The 16182-nt window shown below is 31.5% G+C and overlaps 1 protein-coding gene across 1 annotated transcript; it reads left to right on the top strand.

Moving 5' to 3' along the window:
• On the top strand, nucleotides 1–6417 carry LOC112005649 (uncharacterized). The gene is made up of 5 exons (XM_065761382.1): nucleotides 1–339; nucleotides 940–1058; nucleotides 5179–5236; nucleotides 5379–5456; nucleotides 6066–6417. The coding sequence occupies exons 1-5, from the start codon at nucleotides 156–158 to the stop codon at nucleotides 6257–6259; spliced, it is 633 nt and encodes a 210-aa protein (XP_065617454.1). The 5' UTR covers nucleotides 1–155; the 3' UTR covers nucleotides 6260–6417.
• The last annotated feature ends 9765 nt before the right edge of the window (nucleotides 6418–16182 follow it).

Genomic DNA, 16182 nt, shown 5'->3' with positions numbered 1-16182 from the left:
GTCGCACCCCCATGCAATCATTATCCGCTCCTTGTTTTGAATATTTCTCTTGCGCTTTCTCGAAACTCGAAACCCACCCATTTTCTCAAATTCAATCCTCACCTAGAGAGACAGTCTGAGAGGGCTAAAACTTTGAAGCTTTGAGGATTGAGACCATGGCCTTCGCTCACTATATGCTAGCCGTTCCAGTTGAGCCCTCAATCCACCCCAAAATCTCGGCGCTGAACTCATCTTTTTCTCACTCTCACTCTCTCTGTTTTGCTTCTTCTTCTTCTTCGCGCCGATCCAAATCTCCTAACCTTTCTATCCTCTCCACCTTTCGTAAAATCGGACATAAAGGTAATTTCCTCATCTCTAATTTCTGCTGCCTGTAGTTTACTTACTCTCCTCAATTTTTTGTCCATTTTTTACGTGCTACTAAATTATTAGGATTCTGATAATCAGAATTGAGCTCCAATTCAAATGCCTTATGGCCAAAATTGTTATTATTTGTCTAATGGAAAATTGATGATTTAGTAGCGTACAATACGAGTATCAAATTGTCAAAGCATGGAACGAATTGTTTGAGGAAATTCGCTTTTACGAGTAGACAAACATCAGGACTGGTCAGCCTTGATTTGAATTTTCCGGATATATTATGGTTAAATATTTCGTTTAAAATCAAATGAAATTTGGATATTGTAGTACCAAATGATGCCACTATTTTTCTCTATTTGTTAAAAAGCTTTCTAGCATTCACAAACATTAGAATTTAGATTAGACAGTGAGCACCTGCAAAACTTGCCATTCTGTGAACACTTTGAATGAGTTTCACATCATTATAAAATGAAATCCAATGTTACATCGTTGCTTGCGATTTTCTACTTTTATATTGTTATTAGAAACGGTATATAAATGAAGAGTTCTGTGTTGTGATTTTTTAATGTTAACTGTTATCAGCTAAGAGTAAGCCGCAAGAATCTGAAGTCAATTTGGCTGCTGATGCCTTCACTAATTTCAAGCATCTTCTTCTGCCAATCACTGATCGGAAACCCTATCTCTCTGAGGGAACAAGACAGGTGAAATGGTTGTGTTTAAAATTTATGATAATTTGAGCAGGGCAGGCTCGATGTAATTTTAGGGCTAAGACAACAACTTTAAGTGAGGTCTTTTCTTATATTTTAAATAGCAATAAATAAAATTTATCTATTTTTTTCGTATTATAAAAGTTTTTATTTAAAATTCTCTTCTCGCTTTTTGAGAAATTATATTACTAATTACGTTTTTTTTTTTTTAATTATATTTTGTTCATTGCTAGTAACAAATTTATCAAGATTCTTAGTTACATTAGAAAGTAGATTCATTTTTTTCCTGTGTATATGGTGCAAATAATAGGGTGACAAGGAGGAAATTATGTTAGAGACATCAAATTAAGGGGAAAAGAATGGTTGGTGGGTAGAAAATTAAATAAGGTGTTGGTCAATGATAGCTGCCTAGGGAAATTTGATCATGCTCTTGTTGAGTCTATGAACCCGGGTACTTATGGTTATTATCCTATGAAATTCAGTTCCTAAACCTTTTAAGTGCTTTAACTTCTGGGTGGATCAGCCTGGTTATTTTTAATTGGCGCAATCAAAGTGGAATAAACATATTTCAGGTGTGCCTATGTCTAGAGTGTGCAAGAAGTTGATGCTTCTTAAGATGGACTTGAAGTGCTTCATTAGATAAGTTGAGAATAATGTCGGTAAGGTCTAGAAGGTTAAGAAGGATCTCGATGCAGTTCAAAGAAATTTACTCTCATGCAGGTCAAATTGAGTACATTCAAAAGGGGAAGGAGAAATTCCATTATTATGTGTCTTTAGGGAAGCCTGAGGAAGCTTTGTTGAGACAAAAATCTAGGGTGTGTTGGATCAATTTAGGTGACCAGAATAGTTCTTATTTTCACAAATAAGTGAAAGTGAGGAAAACAAGGAATCAAATGAAATGGTTCTATGATAGTGAGGGGATCAGGTTGGAAGAAATGGATCAGATTAAGAATCTAGTTTTGGGGTATTATCAGAAGCTGCTGGCCATTCTGATAAGACTCCTGCTGATGGCTTGGTAGGGAAGTTGTCCTCAAATTCTTGATATAAAATTATTGAAGTGCAAAAGCTGTTATTGCAACAGGAAGTTACAAATGATGAAATTAAGGATGTGCTTTTTTTTTTTTATAAAGATAAAGTTCTTGGTCCAGATGGCTATAAATTGGTTTGATGTAGCTTATTTTAATTAAAAAAGAAGCTGGCCAAATGTACATTTGTACCTAGAAAAATTGGGTTTTAAAAAGCTGTACATAATCAAATAAGCTTTAACATTGACTAACACTTTGTTCAGAGGTGTTTTCAAGATATTGACTAACATGCAGAAGGGTTGCTCAAGTGGCTTTGTCAGCTTTTGTCAAACAAGCTTCATCCGAGCATGAAGATTGCTGACATGGTTTTCCTTGCTTAGGAGCTTGTGAAGAATTATCATAGGGATAACAAGCCAGCTAGGGGCACTATCAAGGTGGACATCATGAAGGCTTAATAATTCTTTAGATGGGAATTCATGCTTGGCATGCTGGTTGAAATTGGTTGTTCTCCTAAGTTTGTGGCCTAGGATAGAGCTTGCGGGACCTCTCCTAAGTTTGTGACCTAGGTTACAGTTTGGTGCGATGGCAAGTGCCTTCCACCAAAAGCGACTGGTCATGAGTTAAAGTTCGGGGAATCAGCCTCTCCAATAAATTGGGGGTAAAATTTCATGCCATGACATCTCCTAGGCCTTGCAAAAGTGGTAGCTTTGTGCACTAGATATAACCTTTTATGAATAGTGAATTAGTGGGTTACTTTGACAGCAAGAAGGGGTTAAGGCAATGGGACTCCACTTCTCCCTATCTCTTTGTTATTGTGATGGAATCTTTTTTCTATTATTGATGCAAAGACCCATTGAGAGTTTTACCCTAAATGTGCGCTAAGCTCTAGCATTCTCGTTAATGTTTTGCAGACAATTTTTTATCTTTTTTGGCAGGCCTAAGGCATGCAGGATCTATTGCTTGAGGTTCTTGATGAATTTAAGATCTTGTCAGGCCTTGCAGCAAATGATAGTAAGAGTGAAGATTTATTCTCTAGGGTGGAGTATGATTGTATAAGCTCAAGCAGCAAATTATTGATATATTTAAGTTCAAGGAATAGAGTCCGCCTATAAATATTTGGAGTTCGTTTCAGGTAAATTGTCTAGATTGGATTGTAAGCCAGCAGTGGAAAGCAAATTACTAGTAGGATAAATTCTTGGTGCACCAAGCAGTTCACCTTTGCTGGGATGCTCCAATTGATTAAACATGTGCTATACACCATTCAAGTTTATTGGGCCAATCTATTCATCCTACCTAAACACCGTTGATCTTTTAGAACAGAAGCTTAATTCCTATTTGTGGAATGGTCCTGCTACTGGCAGTGCATGGGCTAAAGTAGAGGGCTGGGGGAAGAGAAGGGGGATGGGGGGGGGGGTGGTTGGTGTTTGTGTGGACAAAGTATGAAAGAGGTTTGGGTTTGTTTAAAATCCATGATTGGAATAAATCTCTTCGCTAATGTTGGATCATTATGGTTGCTTGGGTCAAAGTGTACTCCCTTTGAGGTAGATCTTGTGTGAGGCTTCTGTTCCTTGTGAGAGCTTATGGGGATGGAAGAAAATTCTCCTTACAAGAGGGGAGCCCAGGTTCTTGTTGAAGCTAAGAGCATTTTTGTTTGGCATGAAGATGAGCCACTTGTGCAACAATATGGGAATAGTTATAGAATTGTGTATGATTCTGATAAAAGTTGTTTTGGTGTAAAAATGTCATGCATACTATTTGGATCAGGGTCCTTTTTTTGTATTTTATGGAGAATCCCTACTACTATTTTTTATTCTTGTTATTTGCATAGCAGTTGGGTGCTTTCTTTCTTTTAGGAGTGTATTTTTTTTTTTTTTTTTGGGTGTAAATGTTTTAATTAATTGCATTGTCTAATGGAAAACAACAACAACAACAAATTTATCAAGACATCATTTTTGAGATACACCTAATTTTTCTGTTCTCTCTCTCTCTCTTTAAGTTTTTCATATCCACAATCATATGTTCAACTAAAAGTTTATAATTAAAAATATTTACAAATAAAAGAAATGCTATCTAATACATAAAATTACAGAGGGGCTATAATTGGAAAGTCAATTGTTTCTTGGTACAGATAAAAATGGGAAATTCCCTACCTTTAATTGCCAGAGCAATGAACCCATTTAAAGAGGCTTGTATTGTACTAGAAAAGCCCATGTATGAACAAAGTGTACTGAGCCTTTATCCCTTTTTTAGGTTCATTATGGTTTTTATCAGTTGGAATTTCCATGACTAGAATAAAAAATGAATTTTAAAACATAGGATAACAGAAGTTGATATTTCAAAGTCAAACTTAGCAAAAAAAAAGGTACATGGATGGCTTCCTTTGTTTTATATAACAATGTCAAACAGTTTGTTTGAAAATATAATATTTTACTTTAGGACAAAAGTTATTGGGTCCTCTCTTCCACTTGAGGATCTTTATAGGCAATTGCCTAAGTGCCTAAATGGAAGAGCCTGCCCTGACTTGGAGCTTTGAAGATTTGAAATAAATACTTCTATTTAAACAAATGGCATAATCTTTTACTGGACTCGTTAAAAGATTTGCTCATGATTATTTTGTTGCAATGTAGGGAGTCATCTGTATTGCATTATCTGGTTTTAATATTAATACAAAGTCTTCTAGGTTGGTTCTGTGCTAAAGCATTGAATGTACCAGTTATGAACCTTTCTTTTTTTGTGAATTTTCCCGTCCTTTTGAATGTTAACCCACACAGACTGTGTCATTGTTAGCATATGGGGATATTATACTAGTGATCAAGGTGGTATGATAAATGCAACCAACAGTGCCTTTCTGCGCTTTTTTTTTTTTTCCGTGGCAATGAAATTGGAACTGTGTTGGCAAGGACTCAAATCCTACATAAATCTACTTGAAATGGAAATTTTTGAGAGAAGGCCCAAATTTTTCTGATATTGGAAATATAGAATTCTGCTGGCCGTATTGCTAACCACCATGCACAATTTCTTTTATTAAAAATTTAAAACCTATGCTTTTCTTTGCTCTTGGCTTACTATTAGTTCAAATCTGTTCATAGGCTGTAGCAACTACTGCTGCTTTGGCAAAGAAGTATGGAGCTGACATCACAGTTGTTGGTATGTCAAGTGACCTCTTTTTGTACTGTTTTTCATATTTTAGGTGTCATAAACTAAGCTGTAGGAGAATCTTTTCTCTCTTTTCTACAGAGTCTTTTTAATGCGAGATTACAAGGAATGTAGAACTTTATGTTCTTTGCAGTTATTGATGAAAGGCAGAAAGAATCATTGCCAGAGCATGAGACCCAACTTTCTAGCATCCGCTGGCATCTCTCTGAAGGTTTGTATATATTCTCAACATTTTATGTCAGTTTGGGACGGTTTCATTTTGATTTTACGATATTCTCAAAGGAGAAGTGGGAACTCTTTCAAATATATTTATGAAGTGAATGTACACACATGCATATAAAGTTGCCTTTTAAGTATTTTGTGGCTGGAATTTCTTATAGCAATGGTCGATTTGTTACTACTATCTAGTATTGAAATTAAATGTATAGGTGTGTTAACTAGATCAAAACATGCATAAATCAGAACAACTGCATTGAAGGAAACATTAGGCAGCCTATCATAGCTTAGAAAGGGAACCTGTGAATTCCAAGATGGGGTGCTAAAATTATTGAAAGTGAAAATGGGGCTGTAGGTAGGATCATCTTCTTGTGTTCTTGTCCATCTCTTTTTCTGCTCTCTCATTTACTGGGCGTATTAGAATTGGGCCAGTTTTCCATTGGTTATTGACCAATTTAAATTTTTAGAAGTCAGCTTAATAGAGCATGTGATTCTTCATTTTACTTTATTTTACTGATAGTATGCTTTTAGATTATTCAATTAATTATTCATTTATATTTTCCGACTAGCTGATTATTTTTAACACCCATCACAAAATTGATAGGTGGGTTCGAGGAATTTAAGTTGCTAGAGCGACTGGGGGAAGGGAACAAGTCGACGGCCATCATTGGTGAGGTTGCTGACGATCTGAATCTGGATTTAGTAGTTATTAGCATGGAAGCCATTCATTCCAAGCATGTAGATGCAAACCTGCTGGCTGAGTTCATTCCCTGCCCTGTCGTACTTTTGCCTCTGTAAAATGTAGTGTTTCAAACCCTAGCAATTGCTGAAGCTTGCGGCACAACTCACAAACGTCAATTTTCTTCTGACATGGATTCTTTTGAATATCCAACTTGTTTAAATTTTGCCATTTAACTGTCTTGGATCTTTTGCAAATGATCTCTCTTTTTCTACAAGTGCATGGTTGTGGTTGTGAGTGTAGGGATACTATGATAGTTCCAAGTGAAATGAATACATTGCTGCCTCATGAAACTAGGATAACCAATATGAAATCCTGAAAATAGGCAGGATGATGTTGTAAGGTCAATTTTAATTGTTTTGTTCAGGAATAACAATTGTCTTTTCCACCATTTACGCCTACCCCTATGGCTGAGCTGGCAATATGCGTGGGCGCATGCGCGCGGGGGGGCGGTGTTGGTGGGTGGGGGTCAAATCCTCCAACCCCTAGAGGTAAAGAGTGGTGAGTGTATTACGTTTTACTGTGGTTGAGTGATAGTTCATTAAGGGTGTCAGTCTCCTTGTACCTAACTCATCTAGGGCAACCAAATTGCCAGGGATTTAACCCAAGTCTCTGTAGTGCTCTTAAAGTCTTAGTCAATAAAAATTATGATTTCTTGGAAAATTTGTGATGAAGTTCTTACATATATGAACTTTGTCTGTTTTGAAAATTTTGCCAAGGAGTATGGCCTCTGCATTTATTTATTTGGCTTAACTTACAGGAATTTCACTGAGTTGAGTTAGTTTGTAAAATCAACCTATGCCCTGGACTCGTGTCTTTAGATGTACATGTACCTGCTTTTAGCTCTGCAGTATCTGCTTTGCCACTTGTGGTGCCAATATTGAATTACAAGACAACAACGCAGATTCGTCATAACTCTCTTTAAAAGGACGCATAACTTGGTCCTAGTAGGGCCTGGTTTTACTCTACCCTTGCACAACTGCACTGCCCCTCGTTATGCTGTTGTGAGTAAGTCTATATGTGGATTCTCTAGGTAGCTAAAGAAATTTAGGGAGGACTGATGTCAATTTTTATTTAGTTCGACTAGGACCACCGAATTCACAACAACTTGATGACGTGTGTCGATTGTGATTGGTGAACCATCGCTTTCGCATGGACGTATTACTTTTTCTCCACCACTCACAGTTGCACATGTCAAGATTGTGACAAAGTTGTATTCACATACTTTCTTATTTTTATTGGGATGGTTGCTCACTTGCTCTACACTCTTTTTGTTGGATGCCTAGAAATGGATGTATTTATGGCATGCATCTATTACCCATGTGTATGTAATGAGACTGGATAAAATGTTGTACAAAAGGATTTTCAGCACAAGATTAATTTTGAACACTAAAGAGATTAGAGAGGTTCGCGCCATGAAGTTTGATGGGAGTCAATTTGCTTAGCTTGGTCGATTTCAATTTTTATAGGCCTTTCGTTAACCAAAAGCTCAAAGAGATTAGTTTGATAGGGAGAGATTGGCATTGAGGCATACATGTTTTGTTTTTGTGCTTCGTTCATAGAAGTTGAAATGGATTGTTTCTATGATGAGACTGGAGTGGGCAATGGCTTTTTTTTAATGATTTTACAAGACAAATCTACCTCTTTTTTATAGTGGTTCTAGATATATTCAAAATGCATGTCTTTGCCTAGAATTGTGGGTTTTTTTTTTGTCTTCTACAATGTAAGCTTTATTATTGAGTTTAGTAATCAATGGAAGGAAAGTGACTTCTAGTTTTGGTTACAAAGGGAAAAGTTCTTTTGTCCCTTAAATTTGATTGGTGTTATGACAAATCAAACTTTAAGTTGACTTTAGAAGTAATGAAGATAATTGGAAGCATTAAATGTCTATAGATGACAGCTCACATGGACAATAAACTTTTTTAACTTTTTTTATACAAGATAGAAATCCTACTCTCATCTAATCTAATCTAAGTGTATCTCATCTAATCTAAGTGTATATATGTGTGAAGAAATTGAAATCCTCCTTTGACTTTTCTTGAAGTTGGACCCATTATGAGCTTGGATCATGAGTTGGATCACAACCCTGGTGAGTTTGCAACCCTTATTTTCTCATTTATGGGTGGTCATCCATTTTGTAACCTTTGTTATTCATGCCAAATTTGATTCACTTGGCGTTGATGTATAGCTTTTGGAAAAGATAAAATAGTCATCAATTATGGTTATATTGCGGATTGAATGAAAATTCTTGTAAAAAATTGATAATATAATTTAAGTTTTTTTAATTATATTTCAAATTTAGTATACTTATGCATTTTAGAATAACATGATAACATCATAAGATGTTATAAAACTCAACTAGTCTAATATTTAATTAGTATATTTTTCCCAATTGCCTATGTTTCCATGCAAAGTAATATGTAATGATGGAGAAGATGTTCATTATATTTATCCATTCACTTGGCAAAAAAAAAAATTTATTTATTGTCTAATATAATTTAAATAATAAAATGATTTATTTGTGTTTATTTAAAATCTAATATATTTACATATTATTTGACATTAAGATCTAAATATCAATCATCTAAATTCTAGAAAATCTTATTAGATCAAAGAAAAACTTCAGAATTATAATAAAATAATGACCGTTAATAATAAAGGTTGGGTTTAAGTTATTCTTGATATAACTTCAAGTAACATTTTTCCATTCCACTACATTTTTTTAATGAATATTTTGAGAATTTGTATTACATTTTTGTTATTTATTTCATTTATAAAATTTTCAAATTTCAAGTTTTGTATTTTAAAATTATGCATAAAAGATGAATTTATAGATCAAATAGTAATAAAATTCTATTGGTACAATATTTAGTATGCTATATGTGTTAATCACATAGAAAATATGTACTTCAACAATGAAATTTTCAAAATATTAATTCAATAAAAAATTATTAGGCGATGTGATATTGTTGTTACATTGTGTAATTTATATAATTCCGACACTAATAACAAATTAAAAAAAATGAAACTAAAAATATTGAACTCAATACTTTTATTCATATATAGCAACACTCATCACACAATGAACAATTATATTGACAACAATAGTATCAAATATATATTTAGGGAGTGTGGGTTCCAGTTAGCTCAACTGATGGTTGAATAAGAGATCTAAGGTTCAATCTACACCAAAAATCAATTGGTGTCTTAGTCTGATAATAAAAGAGCTATCATCAGGAGTTGACGCCATAGATTGAAACTCTCTAAATATATATATATATATATATATATATATATATTTAGGGAGTATGTTTGTAAAATACAGCACAAAATCGTTTGATACGTGTTTTATATCTTAAAATATAGAAAAATTTGTAGGGAGTCTCTCATCAATCATCATCTATTGGAGTAGTTCAACTTCAATTAGAGAAAATATATATATATATATATATATATTATTGAAGTTGTTGAAATAATCAAAAATATTATAATCAGGCCTTTTTGTAATATTATTGTCTCCACTCGAAAAAATAAAATCATGTTTCTGGGTATGTATGTACATACATACACCTTAAATGCCAATTACTAATTCTCATAATTATCAAAATTCATATTTACAAAGAAGTAGAGGATTATAGATTATTGAACTTTCTCATGCAATCCTTTCAAAAAAAAAAAAACTGTCTCATGCAATTTATTGATTAGTCTACAAATTATAATATGTATATAAAATTGAAATTGTTTGACTTTTGGTTAACCTCTTAATATTGTGTAGCATAAAATTTTTTCTAGATTCCACAGTTTTACACGTCTTTATTTTAATATTATTTTTAATTGACCATAAATACTATTCTATATTTGCTATACAGATTATTAATTATTAATTAGTTTGATGAATGATGAGTAAGTACATGAAAATCGTCATTTGAAAATATTTTAAGTTTTTTACTATATATCATTGAGTAATGCTACAAACACAAACTATTTTACAATATTTTTACAAACTGCTGATGTGACTTTAACATTTTTCAAATAGTTATTATAAGTAAAAATGTGATGTTAGTAATAAACCTCTATTATAACTAATAAGAATTTGTAACATCATCAGTTGATAAAAATATTATAAAATAGCTTGTGTCTGTAACATTACTCTATACCATTATACACCTAATTTGACTTTTGTGGGAATAACACTCTTGCATTGAACAATTAAGTTTTTTTTTTAATAAAAATAAAATAAAATAATTGAACAAGTAAACGTGTCAGTAATTTGAGAGAAAACCCTCCATTTCTCATTTAGTGAGATTGATTAACTTAATTGCATCAATGCTCTGAGAGAGAGAGAGAGAGAGAGTAATGACCCTAATTAACTAGCCATTATTGAGTATTAACAGCTTAAGTGCTTAACTAATTCTACAAACCAAACGAGCATTATCGTAGGATGATAGTTGTATTAGTAGGATATATACGTTGCACGTGAGAGGTTAAACAATAGCACTAAAATCTTCTAACCAAAAGTCGTTGTTGACAACGTAAGGACTAAAATAATGTGGTGTTGGACTTCTTCTTCAACCTTTAGATTAACAGTCTTCTAACGTACACTCCCTCTCAGGATGATGTGTATAGATTGATTATACACATCTCACTCTTCCTAATATGTTGAGATACAAAACGCTTGCTGCAATCTCCTTTGTTAAATAATTCACTATCCAAGAAAAAACCATTTGTTGCAAATTGCAATGCTTCCAAGCATTGACCAAGACAAGCAAACTAGTTTAAATTAATGAACCCAACTTTATTTCTAAAAACTAATGGCTAGTGATGGCTCTAAGAATTTTTTGAGAGTATTCACTAAGAAATTTAAATTATACAAAATCTAATAAAGCAATAAGTTAAATATTTACTACAACTGCGAGTCAAGTAACTAAGAAGAAAAAAATTCTTGTAACTACAAAGCCAAAAAGAGTATAACTGTCATTATCATCAAGGTGAACTTACAACCATGATTTTTTTTTTTTTTTTGGTACCATTTTTTAAGAAAAAATAAGATTAGAGATTATTTTTATTGAATATGTTGAACGAGTTACAAATTTTATCTTTTTGTTTTATAATAGGCTTTTTGTTAAATAATTTGTTCACTTGTTGTTGTTTGGTATTGTCTTGTTTTGTTTTTGTTTGATTTATGTTTGTTGTTATTTGAGCTAATATTTGTTGTTGTATATATATATATATATATATATTTTTGCAAGTTAGAGTGGTCATATGAATATCATAGCTTGCATGTAGAGCTGCGAATGGCTAAAGCCATCTTCATTGATCAAGCCCACGAAGAATAGTTCTCTCTGCCAATGAGAACCTAAGTAATTATAACAAAACCGAGGTTATTCCCATGGTGTAAGTAAAAGGGATTTGGGGGGTCCTCTATCATAGTTGAATCTAAATACGAATGAGATGTTGACGCTACTTAGGAATGGGGATTGTCAATCTTTTGAAACAATAATGATTGAAAAATGATAGCAAAAAAGGGGGAGGGTTGGAGGTGTGGGAGGAAATCAAACTTAGGAAATCAACAAGAAATTAGAAAGGATTTTCTTGATATGCTAAGTCCAAGATGAATTGAAAGAATCAAATTTAGGAAATCAACAAGAACTTTCTTTTTCTGCTAACTCAAGTGGAAGTGGAGCAAAATGCTTAAAAAGGGATTTAAGTTGAAAATCTTTATTTCTCATTTAGTGAGATTAATCTATATAAATATTAATAGTCAAAACTTAGAGAAAATCCAATCAAATTTAATTTGATTCTCAATTTTGTGCCACATGTCTCATTTAATTTTTAATTTTGTGCTAAGTAAATTATTGAGTGTAAAAATCGAAGAATTCAAATTCAGTTAGATTCTAAATTGGATTTTAATTGGAGTCTAATTTTTTGTCATTTGTCTCTCTATGTTTTTTTATTTTGTTGGCAAGTGAATTATTGGGTGCAAAAACCGAAGAGTTTAAAACTAATTAAATTCTAAATTATATATATAATTTGAACCATATAATTGTGATTTGTTTTAATTGTACATGTGCATATGCATGAGGCTACACACTAGTTAACTTAATTACATCAAAGTTCTGTTATATACAAATGAGAGAGATGAGAGAGAAAATAATGATCCTAAATAACCAACTGTTATACAATATTAATGGCTTAACTAATTCCATTTACTAAATGAGCTTAACCGTTTGTTATAAAATATTAACAACTTTAATTGATTCCACTAACTAAATGAGCTTATCATCGGATGACAATTGTATTTGTATTAGTAGGACATGTGTGTTGCATGTGAGTGATTAAACTACAACCCTAATACTTTGTTTCACTATAAAATGTTTCAGTATTTTACCATGTTTATTTCATTGTAAAATTTAGTAAAACTTAAAAATGTTTTTTTATTGATTGCAAAGTCCTACATTTTACTTGTAAGAGCAATTGTATCAATACTTCTAAAATACATAAAGTGATAAAATTTACACAAAGTGACATGAAAAGCTCTCACATCAACTTGTCTATAATTGTGCAAATATACAAAGGAGTTATAATGATCGTGTAAATATACACATGATTACTGTAGCTTTGTATAAATTATTTTATTAATTTCATTTTCTTCTCTTTTTTCTCTCTCTTCTTGCCATAGTCACACCATCTTTTCTTTCTCTTCTTGCAATAGTCTTATCTCTTGCCATAATAAAAAATGCAATAGAATGAATATTTTATTAAAATATATATTTAGAATAGATAAACATATGTAGGTGCTTTGTAAAAGTGATTGTAAAAAATAAAAATAAAAATAAAAGGAAATTCTTTTTATAAAATAGACAAAAATTTTCAGCCATAGCTCTAAAAACTTAAAATATTTTATAAAAGCACACCGTAAAACAAACTAAAGTGTTAGTCTTTTTCCCAAAGGTCAAGTCACTGTTGACAACATGAGGACTAAATGGGTGCCGTCTTGTACTACTTCTTCAATCTTAAGATAAGATTACAGTCTTTTGGGTTTTGACAAGACATTTGAAGGTTTTTCAACTCACACGAAGTTTAATTCTCATTTTATTTAAAGTAAAATTTTTAATTATCAGGATCTTGCTTCGTTTACAAGAAATAAAAGTTAATTGCAGGAGGGGGGTAGTTCAGTTTTTGACATTTTTCACGTGCTATCATTTCAAGATAACCTTAAATAGATAGGGCAAAACTGAATAACCACGATGAATTAACAAATGACAAAGAGAATGTATAAGAGCATTCACTTATTTACAATAAGAAAGCTAAAAGATATAGCTTTTAAAAACACAAAATATTATTTTATCTATTTTAAAATTTTATTTTATAATACATTCAGTATCAAATATTTTATTTTAACATTCAATACATTAAAATAATATAAACAACACAATAAAATAATATATCAAACATAATAAATAATAATCACAACTACGAACATATTAAAATACTATTTTTTTAACACCGCACAATAAAATTTTAATTTTTGTTTTTTGAGTTAGCAGCTTACTTAGCTCATACTTATTTTTTTACATTTCCCTTGGTGTGAAACTACTTTAAACTTTTAAGGATATTGATTGCTAAATTGACTTTTTAATCAATTTTACAACCTTATTGCGAGTGCTCTAACACCATACTTAATAGCAGCCACCAGTATGGGTATCTACCCAGTGATCTAAAGTCTAATTGTTATCATCCACTCAACAAAGGAAAAGATTCTTCCAAAAGCCGAAAGCCTGGGTTTTAAAGTAAAATTTTTAATTATCATGATCTTGCTTCGTTTACAAGAAATAAAAGTTAATTGCAGGAGGGGGGTAGTTCAGTTTTTGACATTTTTCACGTGCTATCATTTCAAGATAACCTTAAATAGATAGGGCAAAACTGAATAACCACGATGAATTAACAAATGACAAAGAGAATGTATAAGAGCATTCACTTATTTACAATAAGAAAGCTAAAAGATATAGCTTTTAAAAACACAAAATATTATTTTATCTATTTTAAAATTTTATTTTATAATACATTCAGTATCAAATATTTTATTTTAACATTCAATACATTAAAATAATATAAACAACACAATAAAATAATATATCAAACATAATAAATAATAATCACAACTACGAACATATTAAAATACTATTTTTTTAACACCGCACAATAAAATTTTAATTTTTGTTTTTTGAGTTAGCAGCTTACTTAGCTCATACTTATTTTTTTACATTTCCCTTCCTTGGTGTGAAACTACTTTAAACTTTTAAGGATATTGATTGCTAAATTGACTTTTTAATCAATTTTACAACCTTATTGCGAGTGCTCTAACACCATACTTAATAGCAGCCACCAGTATGGGTATCTACCCAGTGATCTAAAGTCTAATTGTTATCATCCACTCAACAAAGGAAAAGATTCTTCCAAAAGCCGAAAGCCTGGGACACATTGCTAAATATCAATACAATAATTTTTTTTCTCCCTGTGTCAGGAGGAACTACAAATAAAGAATCTTCTAAAAAACACTACAAAGTAAAAACATTCACGAAAATGAGCGGTCATATAACACGGGATCGATAAGTCCACATCTGAAATCATTTTTTAGCTAAAAGTCTTGTAACTGAATTTGCATCTCCTCATGCCCAAAGTGCTTGAGGGTTTAAAGGAGAAAGAGTTTGAGCTGCGGGAGTTAGCAGCATATTGTAATTATTGTAATTATTTATAAAAAAAAAATATCATTTTTTTATTTATCGAAAACAAAAAGCTTTTAGTACGGGTCCGGCTAATTATATATTTTAGAAAAATTTTTATGGAGAATTAAAAAGCTTGTCAAAATAATTAATTGATATTTTTTTATTTATCGAAAACAAAAAGCTTTTTAGTACAGGTCCAGCTAATTATATATTTTAGAAAAAATTTTATGGAGAATTAAAAAGCTTGTCAAAATAATTAATGATTTTTTCCTTTTCTAAAATGGTTTATTATTAATATGTGTTCTTTGTCTTAGAGCATAGGTTAGTAAAAGCCTTTTAGTATTATGGTTGTATATATTAACCACCATCTTCATATATTAATTACTATATTTATACCTTTCGAAGACTTCATTCCCAAAAATACCGATTTTTCCACACAGTAATTATACCACGGTCAAAGAAAGAGAATAAAAATTAATATTCTGGGTAAGACATGTTGACGCGGTTACGAACAAAGAAAATAAATATTTATTTTTATTTATTACTATTCATAAAAAGTAATTAATTTTGTTATTATCATCACCCACCATAAACTAAAAATCTCAATTCCTATCCCCACAAAAACAAAAAAATAAAAAATAAAAAATCTCAATTTGTCAAGACCTTACATGGTAACAATATTTTATACACACGTGGAAGTGTAAGAAAAGAAAAAGGGAGTTGGTTGTAATATTATTGTCTCCACTCAACATATTATGAACACGATCTCTATGTATGTACATACATATACCTTAAAATGCCAATTACTAATTCTCATAGTTATCAAAACTCATATTTACAAAGAAATAGAGGATTATGCATTTTTTTTCTCATGCAATTTATTGATTAGTCTATAAATTATAATATGTATATAAAATTGAAATTGTTTGACTTTTGGTTAACCTCTTAATATTGCATGTCATTATTTTAATATATATATATATATATTTAATTGACCATAAATACCATTCTATATTTGCTATTCAAATTATTAANAAATTTGATTCTTTCAATTCATCTTGGTCTTAGCATATCAAGAAAATCCTTGCTAATTTCTTGTTGATTTCCTAAGTTTGATTTCCTCCCACACCTCCAACCCTCCCTTTTTTGCTATCATTTTTCCATCATTATTGTTTCAAAAGATTGACAATCCCCATTCCTAAATAGTGTCAACATCTCATTCGAATTTAGACTCAACTATGATAGAGGACCCCTCA

Source organism: Quercus suber, unplaced genomic scaffold (genome assembly GCF_002906115.3).
Source record: "Quercus suber isolate HL8 unplaced genomic scaffold, Cork oak 2.0 scaffold_409, whole genome shotgun sequence".
NCBI classification, from domain to species: domain Eukaryota; kingdom Viridiplantae; phylum Streptophyta; class Magnoliopsida; order Fagales; family Fagaceae; genus Quercus; species Quercus suber.
This window is presented reverse-complemented; position numbering and strand designations above follow the sequence as displayed.